The following is a 17,947-nucleotide window of genomic DNA, read 5'->3' on the forward strand; positions in this document are numbered from 1 at the left end:
AACAATCGGTAACGGTTAATTAAAGTATAAAAGGCCTTGAGAACTTTTTAAAGGAGTCTATTTAAAAGGCGGAGACCCTTTGCACCGTTTGTGTCTCCACCCGGGTCGTTTGTGTTTGTTATGAACATTTTTTTAAAAATGTATTATTTATTATTATTTTTAGATGTGGAGAAGAGTATGGGCTAAATAGTCTGATCAGGAAGAAGAAGAGGGGTCTTGAAGAATTTGTTTGGGATATTAGAATAATTACGGTTGGAGAAATTGCATCAAATTAGGAAAATATAAGAATAATAATATAAGAATAACTAAAAGAGCAGAAAATACGCTTTCTGCTCCTATATATAGAGAGAAAAATCTAAAATGCGTTACAGCATTATTAGTAGTAGTACCTTTAATATTATTATAAGCGATTAGGACAGAGAGAGACGCATGCACGAACAGATGGGAGGGGAAATAGTTCCTTAATTAAAGTGCAGAGTCAATCCCGGCGTCCCAGCGTCAGCTCGGTCACAGTCTGCACTTTAATAATATCATGGAGTCGCTTTGGTTACAGTTACAGCTGAGCAGAAAGAGAGAGAGAGAGAAAAAACATCCAAAACAAGACTGATTAGGGCTCATGGGTTCGAGCTATTGGTGCTCTCTCTCCCTCTCTCTCTCTCTCTCTCTGTGTAGTTTGTTTTGAATGGCAGGAAATCTGACAGACTCCTCTCTCCTCCTTCAGTTTCCTCTCCTCCCCTCCTCTCTTCCTTTATTTTCCCTTTGCTCCTCTTCAGGCTGTGACCACAAGCTTTTGGGCTTCTTCTTCTTCTTTTTCTTTTTTTTAACGTTTTGTATTCCTGTTGCTTCCCGGGTGGCCTAAGGGCAAGGCAGTAATATAGTCTGTGTCTGTGTGTTCATTGTAATGTGATCAGGTTGTGATGCTCGCCGCGCGCAGCCTCATTTCTTACTATCCTGTAAAACCATCAACAAAAAGAATTCACCTGATTATTAAAAACCTCCTCCTCCACCTCCTCATCTATCATCTTTTTTTCTTTACAACACCACCACGGCTCTCCGTTCAGCTGGGCAGGCAGGACCACCCCCGAGGGCGCGTGCTCAGGTGAGTTACAGCACGAGGAGGAAGAAGAAGAAGACAGAAAGGAGAGAGAGGAAGAGAGAGAGAGGAAAAGGTCACGAGGCTGACCGACTGACCGAATAAAAAAATAAAATAGTCCCATATCTGCTCTGCCAGTCTAAACAGACTCTATTAATAATAATAATTATTATAATAATAATAAAAATCACTCGCCATCATCCATTATTCGGTTACGCACGCGCCTCTGGCCACACATACACACACACAACGCTGATTCTGAAAACAGAAAAAAAGATCTCGTGCTGTCGGTTCTTCACAAAGGCTACACTCGTAGTAACCCCCCCATCCCCCCTCCCCACTATGAAAAATAAAAAAATAAATCGTGTTCATCAAAAGCTGTTTTTCCACTAATGCGTAAAAATAACAAAAAACAAGAAAAATAAGCAGCAAAGTTGATTTAATTCAGCCCCTAAAAAAGCAGAGTTTGAGCTAATTACTGATTATTACTGATCCTGATTTTTAATTCATTCATAAACTCTCAAATTCATAATATTTGATCGATTCCGGTGTGTTCACATCGAGCAAATCTCTGCTGGTAAAAAAATATGTGCACATGTGTGAGGTTCCGGATACATCACAGTTATTGCTCTTAAAAAAAATGTCTAAAAGCAGTTATAATAATAATATTAATAATAATAATAATGATAATAATATAAAGATGATGTGAGACATGCAGAAAACATCCCGTTCCCAAAAGAAAATCCATCATCGAAGCTAAAATAAAATCATCCCAAAGGCTCGTGAGAAAGAAACAAACCCCAAAAATCAAAAAATTTAATTCCGGTGATAAAAATGTGTGAAATTATCTTTAGGAATATTTCAAAGTAAAAACTTACATTTCCGTTGAAAATCCGTACATTTTTTTCTTTTTTATTTTTGGTAAAACGACAAAGCCGATGTGAATAATAAAAAATAATAGTAATAATAAACACCGAGCTGAAGACGGTGTGAAAAATACAAACGGGTGAAAAAGGAAAATGTCCACAAAAAGCGTAGAAAATGTTGAAAGAAGCACTTGGTTCCTTATTAAGGCGAAGATACAATATTTATTCCTTGTCTCCTGGGATGCTCCGCTCCGTCTATTGTCCTCCCATTCCTCAGTGCTGATGCTTAATTTTCAAAACTTCTATATTACCAAGGGACCTACGACATCAGCCGAGAAATACCCTGCAAGTACAAAATCCGTGAGCCAGCCCCGTCCGTGCAGAGGGGAGACGCTCGCGTTCCGCCAGCTTTTCAGCCGTTACCGAGAGCGCGCGAAGGGGGGGACTTTTCCATTTCTCTCGCTTTTTGAGGATTTTAACGCATTTTTATTATTATTATTATTATTCGATCGGGCCGAATTTTAAAAAATAAAAAATAAAAAAAAGAGAGAGCGGAGAGAGAGGGAAAAAAAAACCTGGTTACTTTGGAGAAAGCACAATGTCAGCGACCTTCCCCGGACTTGTCCACGACGCAGAGGTAGGCTAATTTATTGACTTAATATCCTTTAATTGGTTAAATTATAAACGCTGTGCAGACGGTTGAATATTGTTCGGTTTGAATAGAGTTTAAGGAGGTATTTGGAGACCGCATCCACTCTGAAGAATATCTACAGTGTCGCATGGATTAAAAATAAAATATCAGACTATGCATGGAGCTGAGAGATGAGTCGTGCGTCTCGCTGCAGCTGCCGGTAAAAAAAAAACGGGGCTTTTTCTTTTTTTTTCTTTTCTTTTTTTTTTTATTAGTGTGTGGAAGCAAAACGAGGCTCGTGTGTGTGTGAGAGCCGGTAACAGTGTGATTAGAACATTTTTTTTAAAGGCGGAACAACTCCGCTGTGTCTCACTCTGCTTACCTCCCCAATCCAGAATGAGCGAGAGAGGAAGAAGAAGCTGGGACAGTAAATTTGCCAGCAGCTCGGTAATAATAATAACATATAACAGCACGCCTTTTAAAAAACGGCTGCAAGGAAGGAGAGTGACAGGCATGCCAAAGGGAGGAGGAGGTAAAAAAAAAAAAAAGGAAAAAAAAAATAGCGATGGCTCCTGTTGCCGCCGTGAGTTCGTTCCCCTCCCGGGCGTGTGGAGATGACATCTCCTTCAGGTGGTTTTTAAAGTGGAGAAAAAACGCTTTGAGTGTGTGAGTTGTGTTTTCTCACTGTGTTTGGGAGGCAGAGAGAGGAGAGACACCGGCTGATGCTAAATGACACGGCTCATATATTTCCCCCGTTTCTTTATTATCTTGTAGATACGTCACGACGGATCAAACAGCTACCGGCTCATGCAGCTCGGCTGCCTGGAGTCCGTGGCCAACTCCTCGGTCGCCTACTCCTCCTCCTCCCCGCTCACCTACCCAGCGCCGGCGGGGACGGAGTTCGCCTCGCCCTATTTCTCGGCTAACCACCAGTACACGCCCCTCCACCACCAGTCTTTCCACTACGAGTTCCAGCACTCCCACCCGGCCGTGGCTCCGGAGGCCTACGGCCTGAACTCCCTACACTCGGGCCAGTACTACCAGCAGATCCACCACGGGGAGCCCGCAGACTTCATCAACCTGCACAACGCGCGCTCGGCCCTCAAGTCCTCGTGCTTGGACGAGCAGCAGCGGCGCGAGCTCGGCTGCCTCGACGCCTACCGGCGCCATGACCTTTCGCTGATGACGTCACACGGCTCCCAGGCATACGGCGTCGGTATGCACCACCCGGACCAGAGGCTGCTGCCGGGCGCCGGCCTGGGTCTACCTACGCCCGCGTCAGACGACCTGCAGGTACCGGCGGCCTCCATCACTTGTTTAGTTCACAGTCTGAAGGCTTCAGCACCACCCTGTCCCACCACACCACCACCACCACCACCACCACCACCACCACCTCGGCTTCTCATCTCTGGTTTATTAACACAGCTCCATCAGATAGTAGAGACCCTTGTAGGCCCAGCATCCCTGCCCCACTGGCCTACTATTGAACCCCCAACACCACCACCTCCTCCCTCCACCCTCTATTGTACCACAGCAATTCCAAAATATTGAACAGAAAGACAGCGCCAGATGTCTGTCTGTCTCTCTGTCTGTCTGTCTGTCTGTCTGTCTGTCTGTCTGTCTGTCTGTCTGCGTGCTTCATCTGTCTGTTGTCTATGGCACTGACGAGGCTGCATTACAGTTTGGCCCTCTGTAGGTTAACCCAAAGACACAGCCTGTGGACTAAATCATATCTGGAGACCATCTTGAGATAATTTGGGTTTGGCCAAACCAAACGTGACTGTACAGCAGCAGCAGCAGCAGCAGCAGCAGCAGCAGCAGGCTGAGAGTAAATGTCAAGTCCACACGGCGCCGTGCGTCTGAAAGGCAGGCCTGGTTTCTAAAGGTTAATTGACTGGCAGTCTATACAATCCTATTGTATCCTATTCCAGAAACGCACGTGACCCATATTTTACATAATTCTTTTCGATGTAAAGAAATGGTGGCGAGATGAAAACGGGCTCTTGTGTGTGTGAGTGTGTGTGTGTGTGTGTTGAGGCAAAGAAAAGCCGCTGGTTGCTCTATTCTCCGGTTAAGGGCGGATTAACAGATCGGGGTTCAGGGCACAATGGCCAGCTCGAGCGCCATAAAGCACCGTAGTTTATCCAATTACCGACTTAACGTCAATCAACTTTGTTACTTATGCAGCGACATCTGAGCCGGTTAAAACACTCTCTGTGGTTAAATAGTGTTTAAGGAGGCGACACATCATTTCAGACGCGTTAAGTATTCAAGAAAACTCAGACTCAGCTCGGCAGAGTGTCGCTTTTATTCACGTTATTTTAAACCACCCCGCTGCATGGATTTAAAGTATCCTGATGTTTACACTGTGTTTAAACAGCAACAGTAATAAATACATATTTTTAATGACGATATATAATTACAGAGCAGTCAGATTTATTTATTAGTTTTTAGAACAATAATTTCTTTTAATGGATTTGATTGACTTTATTTAAAGCATTACAGCAGCAGTACATCCTGAGGATGATGGTGTGTATTAATTAAATTAAAATATTACAGTGAGTTTAGAAAATTATAATTACGTCGGATTATTTTTTATTATATTTATCAATAATATTTGTTTTGCGATTTCTGAGTAAATACAATCCTTTGAGTCCCGTGATGATAAAAATAAAACAATTAAAAAATAATATAATTTTATTAAATTTATTCTAAACCTACGTGACATTTGTTGCTGAATTACATATTCTAAAATTAAAAGCAGCCTTTTCTCTATTTTATTTTTATTTATTTTATTTTATTTTTACAAACCTACAGGCTCATTGTTGCAGCAAATGCTATATTTATATAAAGTTATTTTTAATTATTTTTAGACATAACGTTGAAAGAGTGCAAGGTTTGACCTTTTTTTTATTTTATATTTTAGTTTTAGTTTTTTAAACCTATAGGCTCATACTTAAATGGTAGATTTGATCTAAAGCTCTTATATAGATATTATAATTTCTTTTGACACATAACGTTAAAAGAGTGCAAGTTTGATTTTACTTTATTTTATGTATCATTGTATTTTATTTTACCAACCTGCAGGCTCATAGTTGCTCATTGTTCATGTAAATGCAATATTTATCCAAAGCTCTTTTTTTTTGAGGGGGGCACATATTGTTGACAGAGCTCAGGTTTTCAGGGGGTTTCAGGTCTGACCCCCTTTTTTTATTTGAGCAAAGAAAGAAGAAGCGGCTCGTGAACCTGAAGCTCGCACGAGGCGGAGGACGTATGAAGGCGAACAGATGCGCCTATGGTCTCGTGCAGCCCGGTCGCATCTTTGAGCGCGTTAAAGAGATTTTCATGGTGAACAAAAGCAGCTGCCACACCTTTCTCCCGTCACTAAGCTAATTCATGCAAGACCTCTGCGTTTTGTATATTGATTTTATAATCACTTTAGCTTCGGAAGGAAAGAAAAGGAACAGAGCAGGAGCTGGTTAAGAAAGAGCTCCAACAAGCTCCTTCTTTTTCAGGTTTATTTTAATCAGGAGGAGGTGGAGGAGGGAGGAGGTGGAGGTGGAGGGCTCTGCGTGGGCCTGCAGGCCTCGAGGCTCGCACGAGGGATTAAGTGTTTTCTGTATAAAAAAGCGCGTGTTCTCTTTTCTTGATGACATTGTTGATAGCACGCGAGTGTGATCCGGAGCAAAATGGCGTCGGTAACAGGTTTCCATACACACATGCATGCGTGCATGCACACACACGCAGGCCTGTGTAGCTGACTGTATGCTACACACTGATCCCCCTCTCCACACAACAGGTTGGTGGCTGCAGCCAAACTCTGGACGCCTCTGTGCTGCAGCCTGGATGAGCTGTGCTGTCCTCTCTCTCTCTCTTCTAGCCTCAAGCTTTTCAAATTAAGCTCGTTTCTGGGTGATCCGTGAGCTGCATCCTTTATTTCACTCTGCCCTCATTTTTATTTTTTTACTCAAAGCCTGCTGCTGCTGCTTTAAGTGAGGGACACTTTCGAACAAAGAGGCTTCCACCACTAGAAAAATGTTCAAAGGGAGCATCAGGGACATTTATTTGTAGAAGCTCTGAGGTGAAAGTTTGTGTGACAAACCTAAAGGATATATGTATATATACACACACACACACACACACACACACACACACACACACACCACCCCACACACAGGCTGGGTGGCCTAAATATTAGAAACACCTCTCCAATAATACTGCAAACTACAAACCACTGCAAAAACATAATTGTTACATTAATATCTCTCTGAAAGCTGCGTAAATGTATAGAATTTGATCACATTAGATTGCACAGTGTACCTAATAATGTGGCCAGTAGTATATATATATCTATTCTTATATAGATATAGAGAGAGAGGTGAGATGAGATGATTTATTGACAGGAGAGAATTTTAAAAAATGCATTTTGATGAGATGATTTATTGACAGGAGAGAATTTTAAAAAATGCATTTTGATACACAGAAATGTCATTTTATTTGACGTTTTATGGTGTTTTCTTGTGACATACTGACTAAAGAAATGTTCAGATTAGACAATATGAGTGGTGCAGATCATTCAGAGTGAAGTGAGGGTTAGATTTAACGCACAGACATGGTTTTGCCTAAAGAAATATTGATGTATGTGGCGCTTTGTGTGTTAGATTTTCCCTTATTCTCACATTTTATGCTGTTAAATTCATTCATGTATCCATCTCAAAGAATAATATCTGTGTGCTGGTGAATTGGGTGCCCCATGAAGCGTCACATCTACCGAGAAACCGCCATTAATTCCAGCTGTTTGTGCAGCCTGACAGCTGGATGAAGTGTTCTCCAGCACTTGTGGGTGAAGTGATTTCACCTCCCCTCTTGCGCGTCCTAATGAGTGCGTGTCTCCGCAGGGCTCCGTGGAAGCGCAGTGTGGGCTCGTGTTGAACGGCCAAGGGGGCGTCATCCGGAGAGGTAAGAGCCCCAACCGTTTATTCTCTGTTGTTGTTGTTGTTGTTGTAGTTGTAGTTGTAACCGGAGGGCCGTGAAAACACTCACGGCTCGACACGACAAGACAGCGAGCAGGCAGACAAACAGGCGGAACAGTCGTCTCTTGTCTGCTGTCAACATGTTGCAGCAGGAACGGCCCCATTTTCTCGCCTATTTAAACGCTAACACAGCGAACACGGTGCTTCCCATTTCCACTATGAAATGGACTGTCACTCAACACCTACGCCTGTTTTTCTTTTCTTTTTTTTCCTGACACTCTAAACATGTTTTATAGAAAATTAAAACGTCAACAAAGTCATGAATTAATATGGCACTGATCTGACTCACCACCCTTTTTTTAAAGTCAAATCTGCAGGCTGTATTTTCACAGTGAAGACTGAAGTCATGCAGTAATGTAATATTCATGTTTATTTGAACGCCATACATCCACCATTATCCCCAAATATTGTCGAGCATATTATCCTTTGTGTAATAACGTTAAACGTGGAAATATACCATTCAAAGAAACAGCACATTTGTTTAATTTCAGACTTATTATATTTTATAACGCCACATTATAATATAAATCTAAAAGGCTGTGAGGGTTATTTATCTAACAAATAATCGCCTATAAATTAAATTAGAGGTCTATTTTAAATCAATAAATCATTTGTTATTTGGTTTGGAACAGACTTGAAATTAAAGAAGCAATCCTGATTTTTTATTGAGCTGTTCCCAGGTTGCTTATTATTATGATGTGTATTTATTTATGGGCAGTGATGTAAACCATAATCAGAGGATGTTTTTCCATCAGCAGCAATTGTTGTTTCCTGTATGTATCTACTTGTAGGCTCTGTTTAATCAATGAGCAGAATTAAGGCCGGGTCTTGGCTCAGGATGTGGACCCATCAACACATAGGCAGGACCGGACAGTTTCCTCAGAGTCCACGCTGTGGTTCTGTTGTTGTGGTTTTTGGTCAATCAAAGCTTCTTTTTTTGTTGTTTTCAGTCTGGACTATGTTTAGTTTTTTGTTTTTTTTTACATCCAGAGAGGAAGGCTGTGTCTCGGGTTTAATTTTTCATCAGCTCTGCCTAGGTGTTGGGGCTTTTCTCTCGGATTGACGCGGGAATCCCTTCGCTATCACTTTCGGTTAATGGTGCGCCGTATTTGGCCCTGAGCTCAGCCGCTGCAACCATCACAACCAATAATCTTTGCTTTACCTCCCGCTCCCGTATCGATAGCTTCTCTCGCCTCGGGCTGACGCTTTGATATGCTAATGCCGAGCGGGGCCCCGGATTCAGCCGAGATCATATTAATGTTGTTCTTTCTGACTGCGGCTTTGGCGGCATGAATATTCACATAACCTTTTTCAAAAGAGAAAAGAAAAAAAAAAATCACTCAAGAAAAACGCGGATCCTACTTAGGAGGAGTCGTCTGTGTTTTTAATCACCCAGCTACACCCCCTCCTCCTTTTTCCACTTCAGCTCCAACAGATCAAACTGATCTGTCAGGCGCGCGCCCCCGTCACTACTCTCTACGTGCACGCGCCTCTCTCTCTCTCTCCCTCTCTCTCTTTTTCTGTCAAGACATTGGCGAGCTTTTTTTTTTTTTTCCTCCTGTCTTTTGGAGCTATAAACATTGTTGTTAAAATATGAGGAGAATGACATTTGGCCCGTGTCTCTTTTTCTTTAATTTTCGTGGCAAACTCGTAAAAAGGCGCTTGATTCCGCGTGTGATCCCGCCCGCCGCTCGCGCCGCAGCCCGAGGCTACTCTCCGTTGCTTAAATACCGTTATCGCCTCTGGGCCCGCGCGCTCCACTGACTGCACTACCGGCAATAGCTCTTTTCGATTGCCCTTGGCAACATAAAATACAAACTACTTTGAATCAAAACATTTTTAAGGGAATTAATATGATGTGAACCGGCGGCTTTTTTTTTTTTTTTTTTTTTTTTTAAAAGATAAGCGCGCCCCTGTCAGAGCGCGTGAGTCTGACAGACAGGTCTGCCCCGGTTTGTGTCACACATATAGACAAGTCCACACAAGAACCAATACCATCCATCGATTCCCTCGACCTGCTATCGTCCAATTTTTTGACAGCCTGACTGAAATACAAGTCCCATACTGCCTTTTTGTACAAAGCGCTGCCCGCTGGACTTACAACAGGTTTTTGTTAGTGCCCCGTTGTGATGTCACAACTGTGCTGCGGGCACGAGTCGCTGTCCAGGTGCTGAAATGAAAAAGGTGGAAAGGCGCTGTCCGTGGTGCTGAAACCCAGATGACATGTTTAGTGTGTTTTTTTTGTTTTAGCTTCAGGTCTGAACTGACTTCCTGCGGCCAGAAGCATGATGGGAAACTAGCACATTTCTGCTGATTGTGAATAATAGATCCTGCAGCAAAGAAAATATAGGTTACAGTGACTCATATATATATCTATATATATGTGAGGCTTAGCTGGTGGCCAAATTGTCCACATTGCCCAGGAAAAGATTGCCAACCTTTCGCCTGCAGCGTTGTTCTTATTCGGCCTAAATGGCATCCCTCTTTTTCCTGATTCCATCATATCCAGCACGGCCTAATAACAAAGCGACACACCCTGCTGTTAGATTTGATAATGAGGCAGATGAATAATAGAATATAGCCTACAGTACATCAGACAGAAACCTTGCGTTTCAGCTGCTTGGGACGTTAGTTCAAGTGAAAGTTTAATAATAATAGGCCTACTCAGAGCAAAGTCGATATATATTCCAGGAGGACCAAGCAACCACTGATTCAGATGCAATTAATAATGTGAAAGAGCCTTCACCATCACAACCACAATCATTTATTCACACATCCAAGAGCCTCAAGTTCACAATGAAACCATAACTTGGTGGTTGGTGGAAGGTGATTAAAGGAAGGTTTTGTTTTCCCCTCCTGGGATTACCAGCAGACTTTTCTTACATGCAAATATTGATCTGAAGCAGAAATATAAATATATGTATATAGTTTAAAGTAGAAGAAGCTAAATGTAATATTTAACTAGAGCAAAGGAGTCTGATGAAGTCCTGAGTGAAACACATTGATCCTGCCAGCGCTGATTGAACATACTCATTCTTTCTGTGGGCTGATTAAAACATATATAATGTTCAACAGTTCACATGTATGACGAAGGCTGTGAACCAACAATGCCAATGAAAAAAATCGAAAGGATTCTTTGATGGGTGAAGATAAATAAGCCATTGGAGTCGATTGGATTATTGTGACAAAGCTGCTGTGACATTCTGGAGATGCTCGGTTTTCATAGGACGGCGATAAACATAAAAAAAAAAAAAAAATCAAATTTGATAAATGATTTTGATGTTATAACACAAGTGGGAAAACTTTTTTTTCCTGTACAGATGAGGACATTTCTATTCACTGTGAGCAGTGGCTGCTCTGACACATACAGACATTACTGCACCGAGAAAAGAGACAAGACACTTCCTGTTTGCTCTGCTCACAGATGTAACACAGATGTAGTTATAACCTGTGAAAAGTTTGCACGCAGCTGAAGCCACCTTCTTAAAACAAAAGTGCAAAATAACATTTGTATAGTCCAGGATTACATTTTATGAATTTGTTCTTTTTTTGGACTGAAATGCTCAGACGTTTTAAAGAATTTTTACTGGATACACTCAGTACAGATCTGAAAGCACCGCTACATAAAGGATAGACAAACAGGTCTTGTAGTAGAAAAACAAAGAATCATCTTATCTAATTGAAGCATTGAATGCAAATTACATAATCTGCAAACTAAAGGCCCAATAATATTTTTCAGCACTTCAGTCTTTGTTTTCACACTGTGCATTTACTTTTTGTTGAAATCCATTATTATGATTTATTTATTTTATTATTTCAGATTGTATTATTAGCTTCTATTTATCGCTGTATATTGTACATAAAGATGAATTTACATCCAGTTAGTTGTGTGCTTGTTTAAATGGAATCACAGTAGACCTGAACATCCAGCACATTTATTTAAAATTACTCAATAAACTAAATTATCTAGAAAGACTTAATGATACACCTACCTGCACTGTGTCTATACAGGGACTGTCCCTATGTAGACACAGAGATTTGCTGCATTATAAACTGTGCATTGTTAAAAAAGACAAATATTAGTCTGCAGGAAAATGCCCGAAAAGTTGGGTCAGCATAGAAGCCTGATATTCATGTTGGCCTATTATTAGACCCTGCGGTAGAACACAGGAGTACAAATAGTGCTACATGTGGCACCTAAACAAATAAATTAGTTAATTAATCATCTCGATCAATTAATCATCAACATGTGAGCCTGAATCCAACTAAAGTGACTGAAAACTGGTTATTTACTGTTCCATGAAACACACAAGATAAATAAACTGTTAAATAAATTCATTGGATTATCTGAAATTGTTTTTTTTTAGTTCAAGAAAAGGTGACATTTTGGAGCTGCACAGTTTATGTGCTGCATCAGCTCTTCCATGCTTGAGCCTTCTTGTAACAAAGTGTGTGTTGTGTTTGTGTGCAGGGGGGACATGCGTGGTGAATCCTACAGATTTGTTCTGCTCGGTACCGGGCCGACTGTCATTGCTCAGCTCCACCTCCAAGTACAAAGTCACCATCGCCGAGGTGAAAAGAAGACTGTCCCCACCAGAGTGCCTCAACGCCTCCCTACTGGGCGGCATACTGCGCAGGTCAGTACAAACACACAAAGGGCAGAAATATGACAGGAAGGACAAGAGTTCATCGCAGCTTATACTGCAGCATTATGGCTCCATGTGGAACTATTTCATGTTGCTGCGGCAGAGAACTTTACCGAGTTGTTCATGCAGGACGCTCAACATGCTCTCTTGAGAATGAGAGACACAAAACTTAAAAACACTGTGTTCATTTTGCAGCAGCAGAGTTATATAAGAATAAAAATGCACCTGGAAGTGTACAATAATAACAAAATCCATCCTCATAAATCAGTGACTTGTGAGCAAAGTAATGGCGAATGCAACAGATTGGGAGATATACTGCAGGGCTGTTCTTTTGGCTCGCATCATCAGAATGTTTCTGGTATTTTGCCCCCCTTCTAACAAAATGATATTGAAGTAAAGGGGCAAGTGTGATAGAGAGACAGCATTGTTTTTTAAAGCAGGAATCTGGCTGGTGAACATTGGCAAGCGCTGCCTGAGTCTATGTAGCCCTCAGATGAAACAGAGGATACAGAGTAGCGTCCACAAAGACTGTTGTAGGCGAACGAGGTGCCGGGGCTGCACGCGCCGCCATGCCCAGGGAGCCAGAGGGAGGCGAGACCAGGCCAAAGCATGCCAGGATCAGAGGAACCAGAGGAAAGCAAGAGTTGCCAGCGCTGTATTATTGATGAGGTGGAGAGAAAGGGAAGGGGGGAAGGAAAGAGAGAGAGACAGAGAGAGAGAGAGAATATGACTGGTGGTATAAGATGAGGTATCAACAAAGTATAAAAACAAAAAAAACATACAAATTTAGGTGCTGATCCTCATCTGAAGTGGAATAAATCACATCCATGACACAGAAAGAGAAGTTTATCTTTAAACCGTGGAGGGAACTCGCTGTGTTACAAAATGATAGAAAAACCTTAAGTAATTTTAATCCAAATATCCAAATCTTTAAAGTTTTTATTTTTAATTTCACATGAAAGATAAAGAAATGACAGGAAGCTTCGTTCCTCTGTTTTCCAAAATAGAACTTCTCACTTTTAGAAGAAGACAAATGACAAATGAGGAAACTCAAGGGGACATGTGACCATATCTATTTATAAAAATAAAAAAAAAGCATATTTAATATATAATAAACTGACTTGTTTTAATTTTGTACTCTTTGATTTTATGTGTTTGCCAAATCAAAGCTAATCTATATTCATCCGTCTTTACTTGAGAGCTGTAATTAAACGCATTTTTGAAGAAGAATTCTATGAAAAATGATCAGCTGATCAATGATGGCGTGTTTCCAGATATACTTTTTGTCTTAGAAAATGTAAAAGTGTGATGTTGTGGATTATAGGATGGTCAAAAAAAGTTATTTTACTTTTTCACAGAGCGAAGTCTAAGAACGGAGGCCGGTGTCTTCGTGAGAAATTAGACCGTCTAGGCCTCAACCTGCCGGCAGGACGGAGGAAAGCTGCCAACGTCACACTGCTCACCTCCCTGGTGGAAGGTAAGAAACTTCTAACGTCTGCAGTTCTTTTCATTTTAGTTATGCTTTCAAACATATTTATTCCACAGTCTAGTTCTCATATATAATCTCTTCAGAGCCTGTTTCATCCGTCTTTTTTTCTGGTTTTGCGCTCAGGTGAGGCGCTCCACCTGGCGAGGGACTTTGGCTACACCTGCGAGACAGAGTTTCCCAGTAAGGCAGTTGGGGAACATTTGGCAAGGCAGCACAGTGAGCCGAAAGAAACCAGCGCACGCAAGAAAATGGTTCTGGCTACAAAGTAAGAATACGAACACACATACACACGCAGATCCAACAAAACCATTTAGAGATTAAATTGTGTTTTTGTTACTGGAAAATGCAGCGTGTGTTTTATGCTGAAATTCTCCTGATGTTTTTATGACTTGGACACAGACACTCACATCAGGTCAAAAAGGTCCAGATTTAAGTTAGTGTTTGTCTACAGCTCTAAAGGTATTGGTGAAACTCACAATCAATTCCAAGGAAAAGAAAAATGGATCATTTTAAAATCAATTCTTTGATATCAACAACAAGAAAGCCAGTGGTTGCAACGGGTACGTCAGAGTCAGACAATGGAGAACATTTAATAAAGGTTTAGGGAAGATTTGGATTAAAGTTCATGCATCGTGCTCGTGTCTATTTAAGATCCTTAGCTGCATTTACAGCAAATACTCTCACTGTTGCACATCGAGTACTGAATGTGCTGAGTGGAAACAGCTCCCACTCTCCTCCAGTTAAGTTGATTTTTTTTTCCCTGATAAAATCATCCCAACAATGATTTTACCACAGGATGTTGAAACTTTTCTACATTTGCAGAATTATTGGTGTCATGTTGTAAAAGTGTTTTTTGGATTGTGCATTGAACTCGTCCCGCTCCTGCATGTGCTATGCACTTTTCCTGGGAGGTATTTATGTGTGGGTTGATCTGGAATGGATGGGTGCAAGTAGAAGAAGAAGGAGAGGGATAAAGACACAAATTGCGACGGCTGTTTTGGAGACAGATGGTAAACCCTCCCTCCCTCCCTCCTTCTGTCTCTCAGGCAAATCTGTAAGGAGTTCCAGGACTTATTGAGCCAAGATCGTTCTCCTCTGGGCTCCTCTAGACCGACCCCCATCCTGGATCTGGACATCCAGAGACACCTCACACACTTCAGGTAACACACAGTTGCTTTTTATACAGAATTAATGGCTTATCTAAACAATTAAAAGCACAGAGTGTCAACAGTTTTTCTTGCAGAGCCCGGCTGCTCTCCGTTTTGGCTCTGACCGCTTTGCCATTTTCGAAAAGATGCAGCTGTCCAGTTTGTTATTTGGCACGAGTGACAGGAGGAGGGAACAGCGGCTTGTTAGCAGAAATGTCACATCTATGGCGTCATCCTTTTTGCAGAATATACAAAGTTTTATCAGACCTCCAACGAGTGCCAGGCAGAGAAATAAGATGTGAGCTCGGGTTGTATAAAGACAGTTATGACAGATTGAACAGCAGCGTCATTCTGGCAGCTTAAAGGTCTAAGCTGAGAGGTGACCAGACAGTTAGCTCTGCAGGACACTGCCAGCGGATCTAATAGGGTGGACAAACCATTTCCATATTGTAAATGTATTTTTTCTTACCTCATATATACTCTATATCTGGATAGGGGGAGAAAACTATGTTTTATAACACATGACGAGCATTTTGGTGCAGTAGATTTGGGGTTTGATTTAGGACAAATATGATTGATTGTGATTGATGGTTGACTAAAGATTTTAAAGACCCATTACAGCTATTGTAAAGCGTCATGTATGATAATATTTGTATTTTATGTCTAAAAAATATCAGAAAATAGTCAAAAAAATTAATTAAAAATGTCTGTTAAGTCTTCAAATGTGTTTTTTTCCCCAAGATCACCAGTCCTAAAGCTAAAAATACTCAGTTTACTATGACGTTAGACAAAGAATAGCAGCAAATCCTCACAACTGAATTGGTAGAATTAAGTCATATTTGCAGATTTTGCTTGAAAAATGATCTAAACAATTAGTAGACTCATCGATTCAGCCCTAGTCTGTATGTAATATGTTTAAACTTGACAATATTCAGGCTTAGAACTTGCTAAAACAGTTGTAGTATTCAGCGTTTCCCCATAAATGACTGTAGAAACAGGGTTGAAGCAGCATTTAGAACATCACAGGACATTAAAACTCTGCTTAGCCCGACTAAAGAAACTCTTCAAGGAGGATTAGAAGCTCCACAATGCAGGGAGAGGAAAGTTTCTCTGCAAGTGTACCAACTGAGGAGAGAAAAAGGGAATCTTCACTCTGCCTTACAAACCCTGACTGTACCGCTTTATTTCTCCTATCTGCACCTGGACGAAACAAATGTTTGTCATTGTTCTCATGGCTGTTTCTGTCTCCTTCCTGACAGTCTGATCACTCATGGGTTCGGCACACCTGCGGTCTGCGCGGCTCTCAGCACCTTCCAGACGGTCCTGAGCGAGATGCTTAACTACCTGGACAAAAACTCGAGCGGGAAAACAAGCGGACCCACCGACCAACAGATCAACAACAGCTCAGAAAAGACGCAGCTCCGGAAAACAGGCGAGCCCCAGAGCAAAGACGGGAAAACAGAAAAGACTGAGTAGCCCCCACCCACCCGGTCCCCGTGCCTTGGAGCGCTGCATTTAGGAGTGTGTGTGTGTGTGTGAGTGTGTGTGTGTGTGTGTGTGTGTGTGCGTGTGTGTGACAGGATTTGTTCATTCCCATGCGTTACTGTGTCTTCTTTGGGACAATTCATATTTATTGTCATTTATTTATCTTATGTTGAAACACTAACCTGAACTGTCCTAAACAAGACATCCTGATGTGTGAATGAAAATAACACAACCTGTTTAGGTGTGTGTGTGTGTGTGTGTGTGTGTTCATGCGTGTGTCATGATAAGGAGGAGCCTCGCCATGGACACGGCTGTGACTCATCCAAGACTTTTAATTTGTTTATTTATTATTTCTGAAAACAGGAAGTAAACATAGACATGCTGACTTCACAGTTTTCCAGGACAGGGGCGGTAACACACACACACACACACACACACACACACACACACACACACACACAGACACACACACACAGACACACACAGGGTTTTGGGCTATTTGACGTCAATCCAGCTGATTCAGGTGTTGATTTTCTGCAAGAATGCAAAAACTAAAACACTATTTTTGTCCTCTGTCGGTTCATTTCATCTGTTCTGTGTTAAATCATTGAGAGAAATCCAGTTTTTTCGTAAATTCTCAGTGGACTGAATTGAAATATCTTCATTTCCAAACATTTTTTAACAGATTAAATAAAACACATACACCCTTATACATAAAAAAAAAACCCTCCCCTGTACCTGTGAGAGCACTTGTACCCCACCAAGCAGACTTACTTTTTTTTTTTTTTTTTAAGCTGTACAATCAGTGCCATAGCAACCAGTGTGTTTACCATGTGGGCGACAGAGAAAAAAGGACTGTTTCTGGGTGTGAGACTGACGCCACTGCCTGAAGTACTGTAGGCAACACACTGTGGTGTGATTGTGAATCTGTGAGTGTGTGTGTGTGAGAGAGTGTGTTTTAGTGTGTGGGAGAGATAACGAGAGAGAGAAAGAGAGAGAGAAAGAGAGAAAGAAGGGTCCAACTCAGCCATTTTGTAAAAGGTGACTTTGCGGTTGCCATCGTTACTCTTCCCTGTGCATGTCTATCTTTGTACACTCCCCAGATCGCAAGTTTAGCCGACACAAGCTCTCTGACTCGCTCATGAACATTTGTAAAGATATATATAAATATTTAAATTACTTTTCTTGTAGGCTTTCAACTATATATATGTTAAATCCCTACCTTCTAAAATGCTGGTGTTCAATAAAGACAGTTGCTACGTGTTCTACTATTTACTCTTGTTTTTAAGATGCTGCACAAACACAAACACACACACACACATACACACACCACGTATAAAGATGCATACACAGAACAGGAGGCAAAAGAGCAAGCAGACACTGAAAAGAGGCGATATGGATCAAAGCCAGTGGAGGTGAATTATCCATATGAGTTCAGAGTGTTCAAATTATAAAAAAGTCAGAGCACCTCTCTAATGTTGTGGGAAAAAAAGGCTATACCTGCAGAAAGGTTCAAAAAGCCTCCTTTGTGTGCACTAGTGTGTGTGTTTTCTTTC

General features: G+C 41.4%; 1 protein-coding gene across 5 annotated transcripts; it reads left to right on the forward strand.

The window, feature by feature from the left end:
* The first annotated feature begins 418 nt into the window (after nucleotides 1-418).
* Nucleotides 419-17,644, forward strand: tfap2d (transcription factor AP-2 delta (activating enhancer binding protein 2 delta)). Of its 5 annotated transcripts, none has more exons than XM_027284612.1 (8): nucleotides 419-1,099; nucleotides 3,365-3,883; nucleotides 7,489-7,549; nucleotides 12,095-12,260; nucleotides 13,628-13,746; nucleotides 13,882-14,023; nucleotides 14,805-14,918; nucleotides 16,166-17,644. In XM_027284612.1, exons 2-8 carry the CDS (start codon nucleotides 3,398-3,400, stop codon nucleotides 16,380-16,382), a joined length of 1,305 nt encoding a protein of 434 aa, XP_027140413.1. In that variant the 5' UTR covers nucleotides 419-1,099; nucleotides 3,365-3,397; the 3' UTR covers nucleotides 16,383-17,644. The 5 variants fall into 5 exon arrangements, with proteins under 5 accessions (XP_027140413.1, XP_010737656.1, XP_019121989.1 ...); XM_010739354.3 differs by lacking the exon at nucleotides 419-1,099 and adding an exon at nucleotides 2,135-2,596; XM_019266444.2 differs by lacking the exon at nucleotides 419-1,099 and adding an exon at nucleotides 2,615-2,810.
* The last annotated feature ends 303 nt before the right edge of the window (nucleotides 17,645-17,947 follow it).

The sequence above is a fragment of the Larimichthys crocea genome, chromosome XI (genome assembly GCF_000972845.2).
Source record: "Larimichthys crocea isolate SSNF chromosome XI, L_crocea_2.0, whole genome shotgun sequence".
NCBI lineage: Eukaryota > Metazoa > Chordata > Actinopteri > Sciaenidae > Larimichthys > Larimichthys crocea.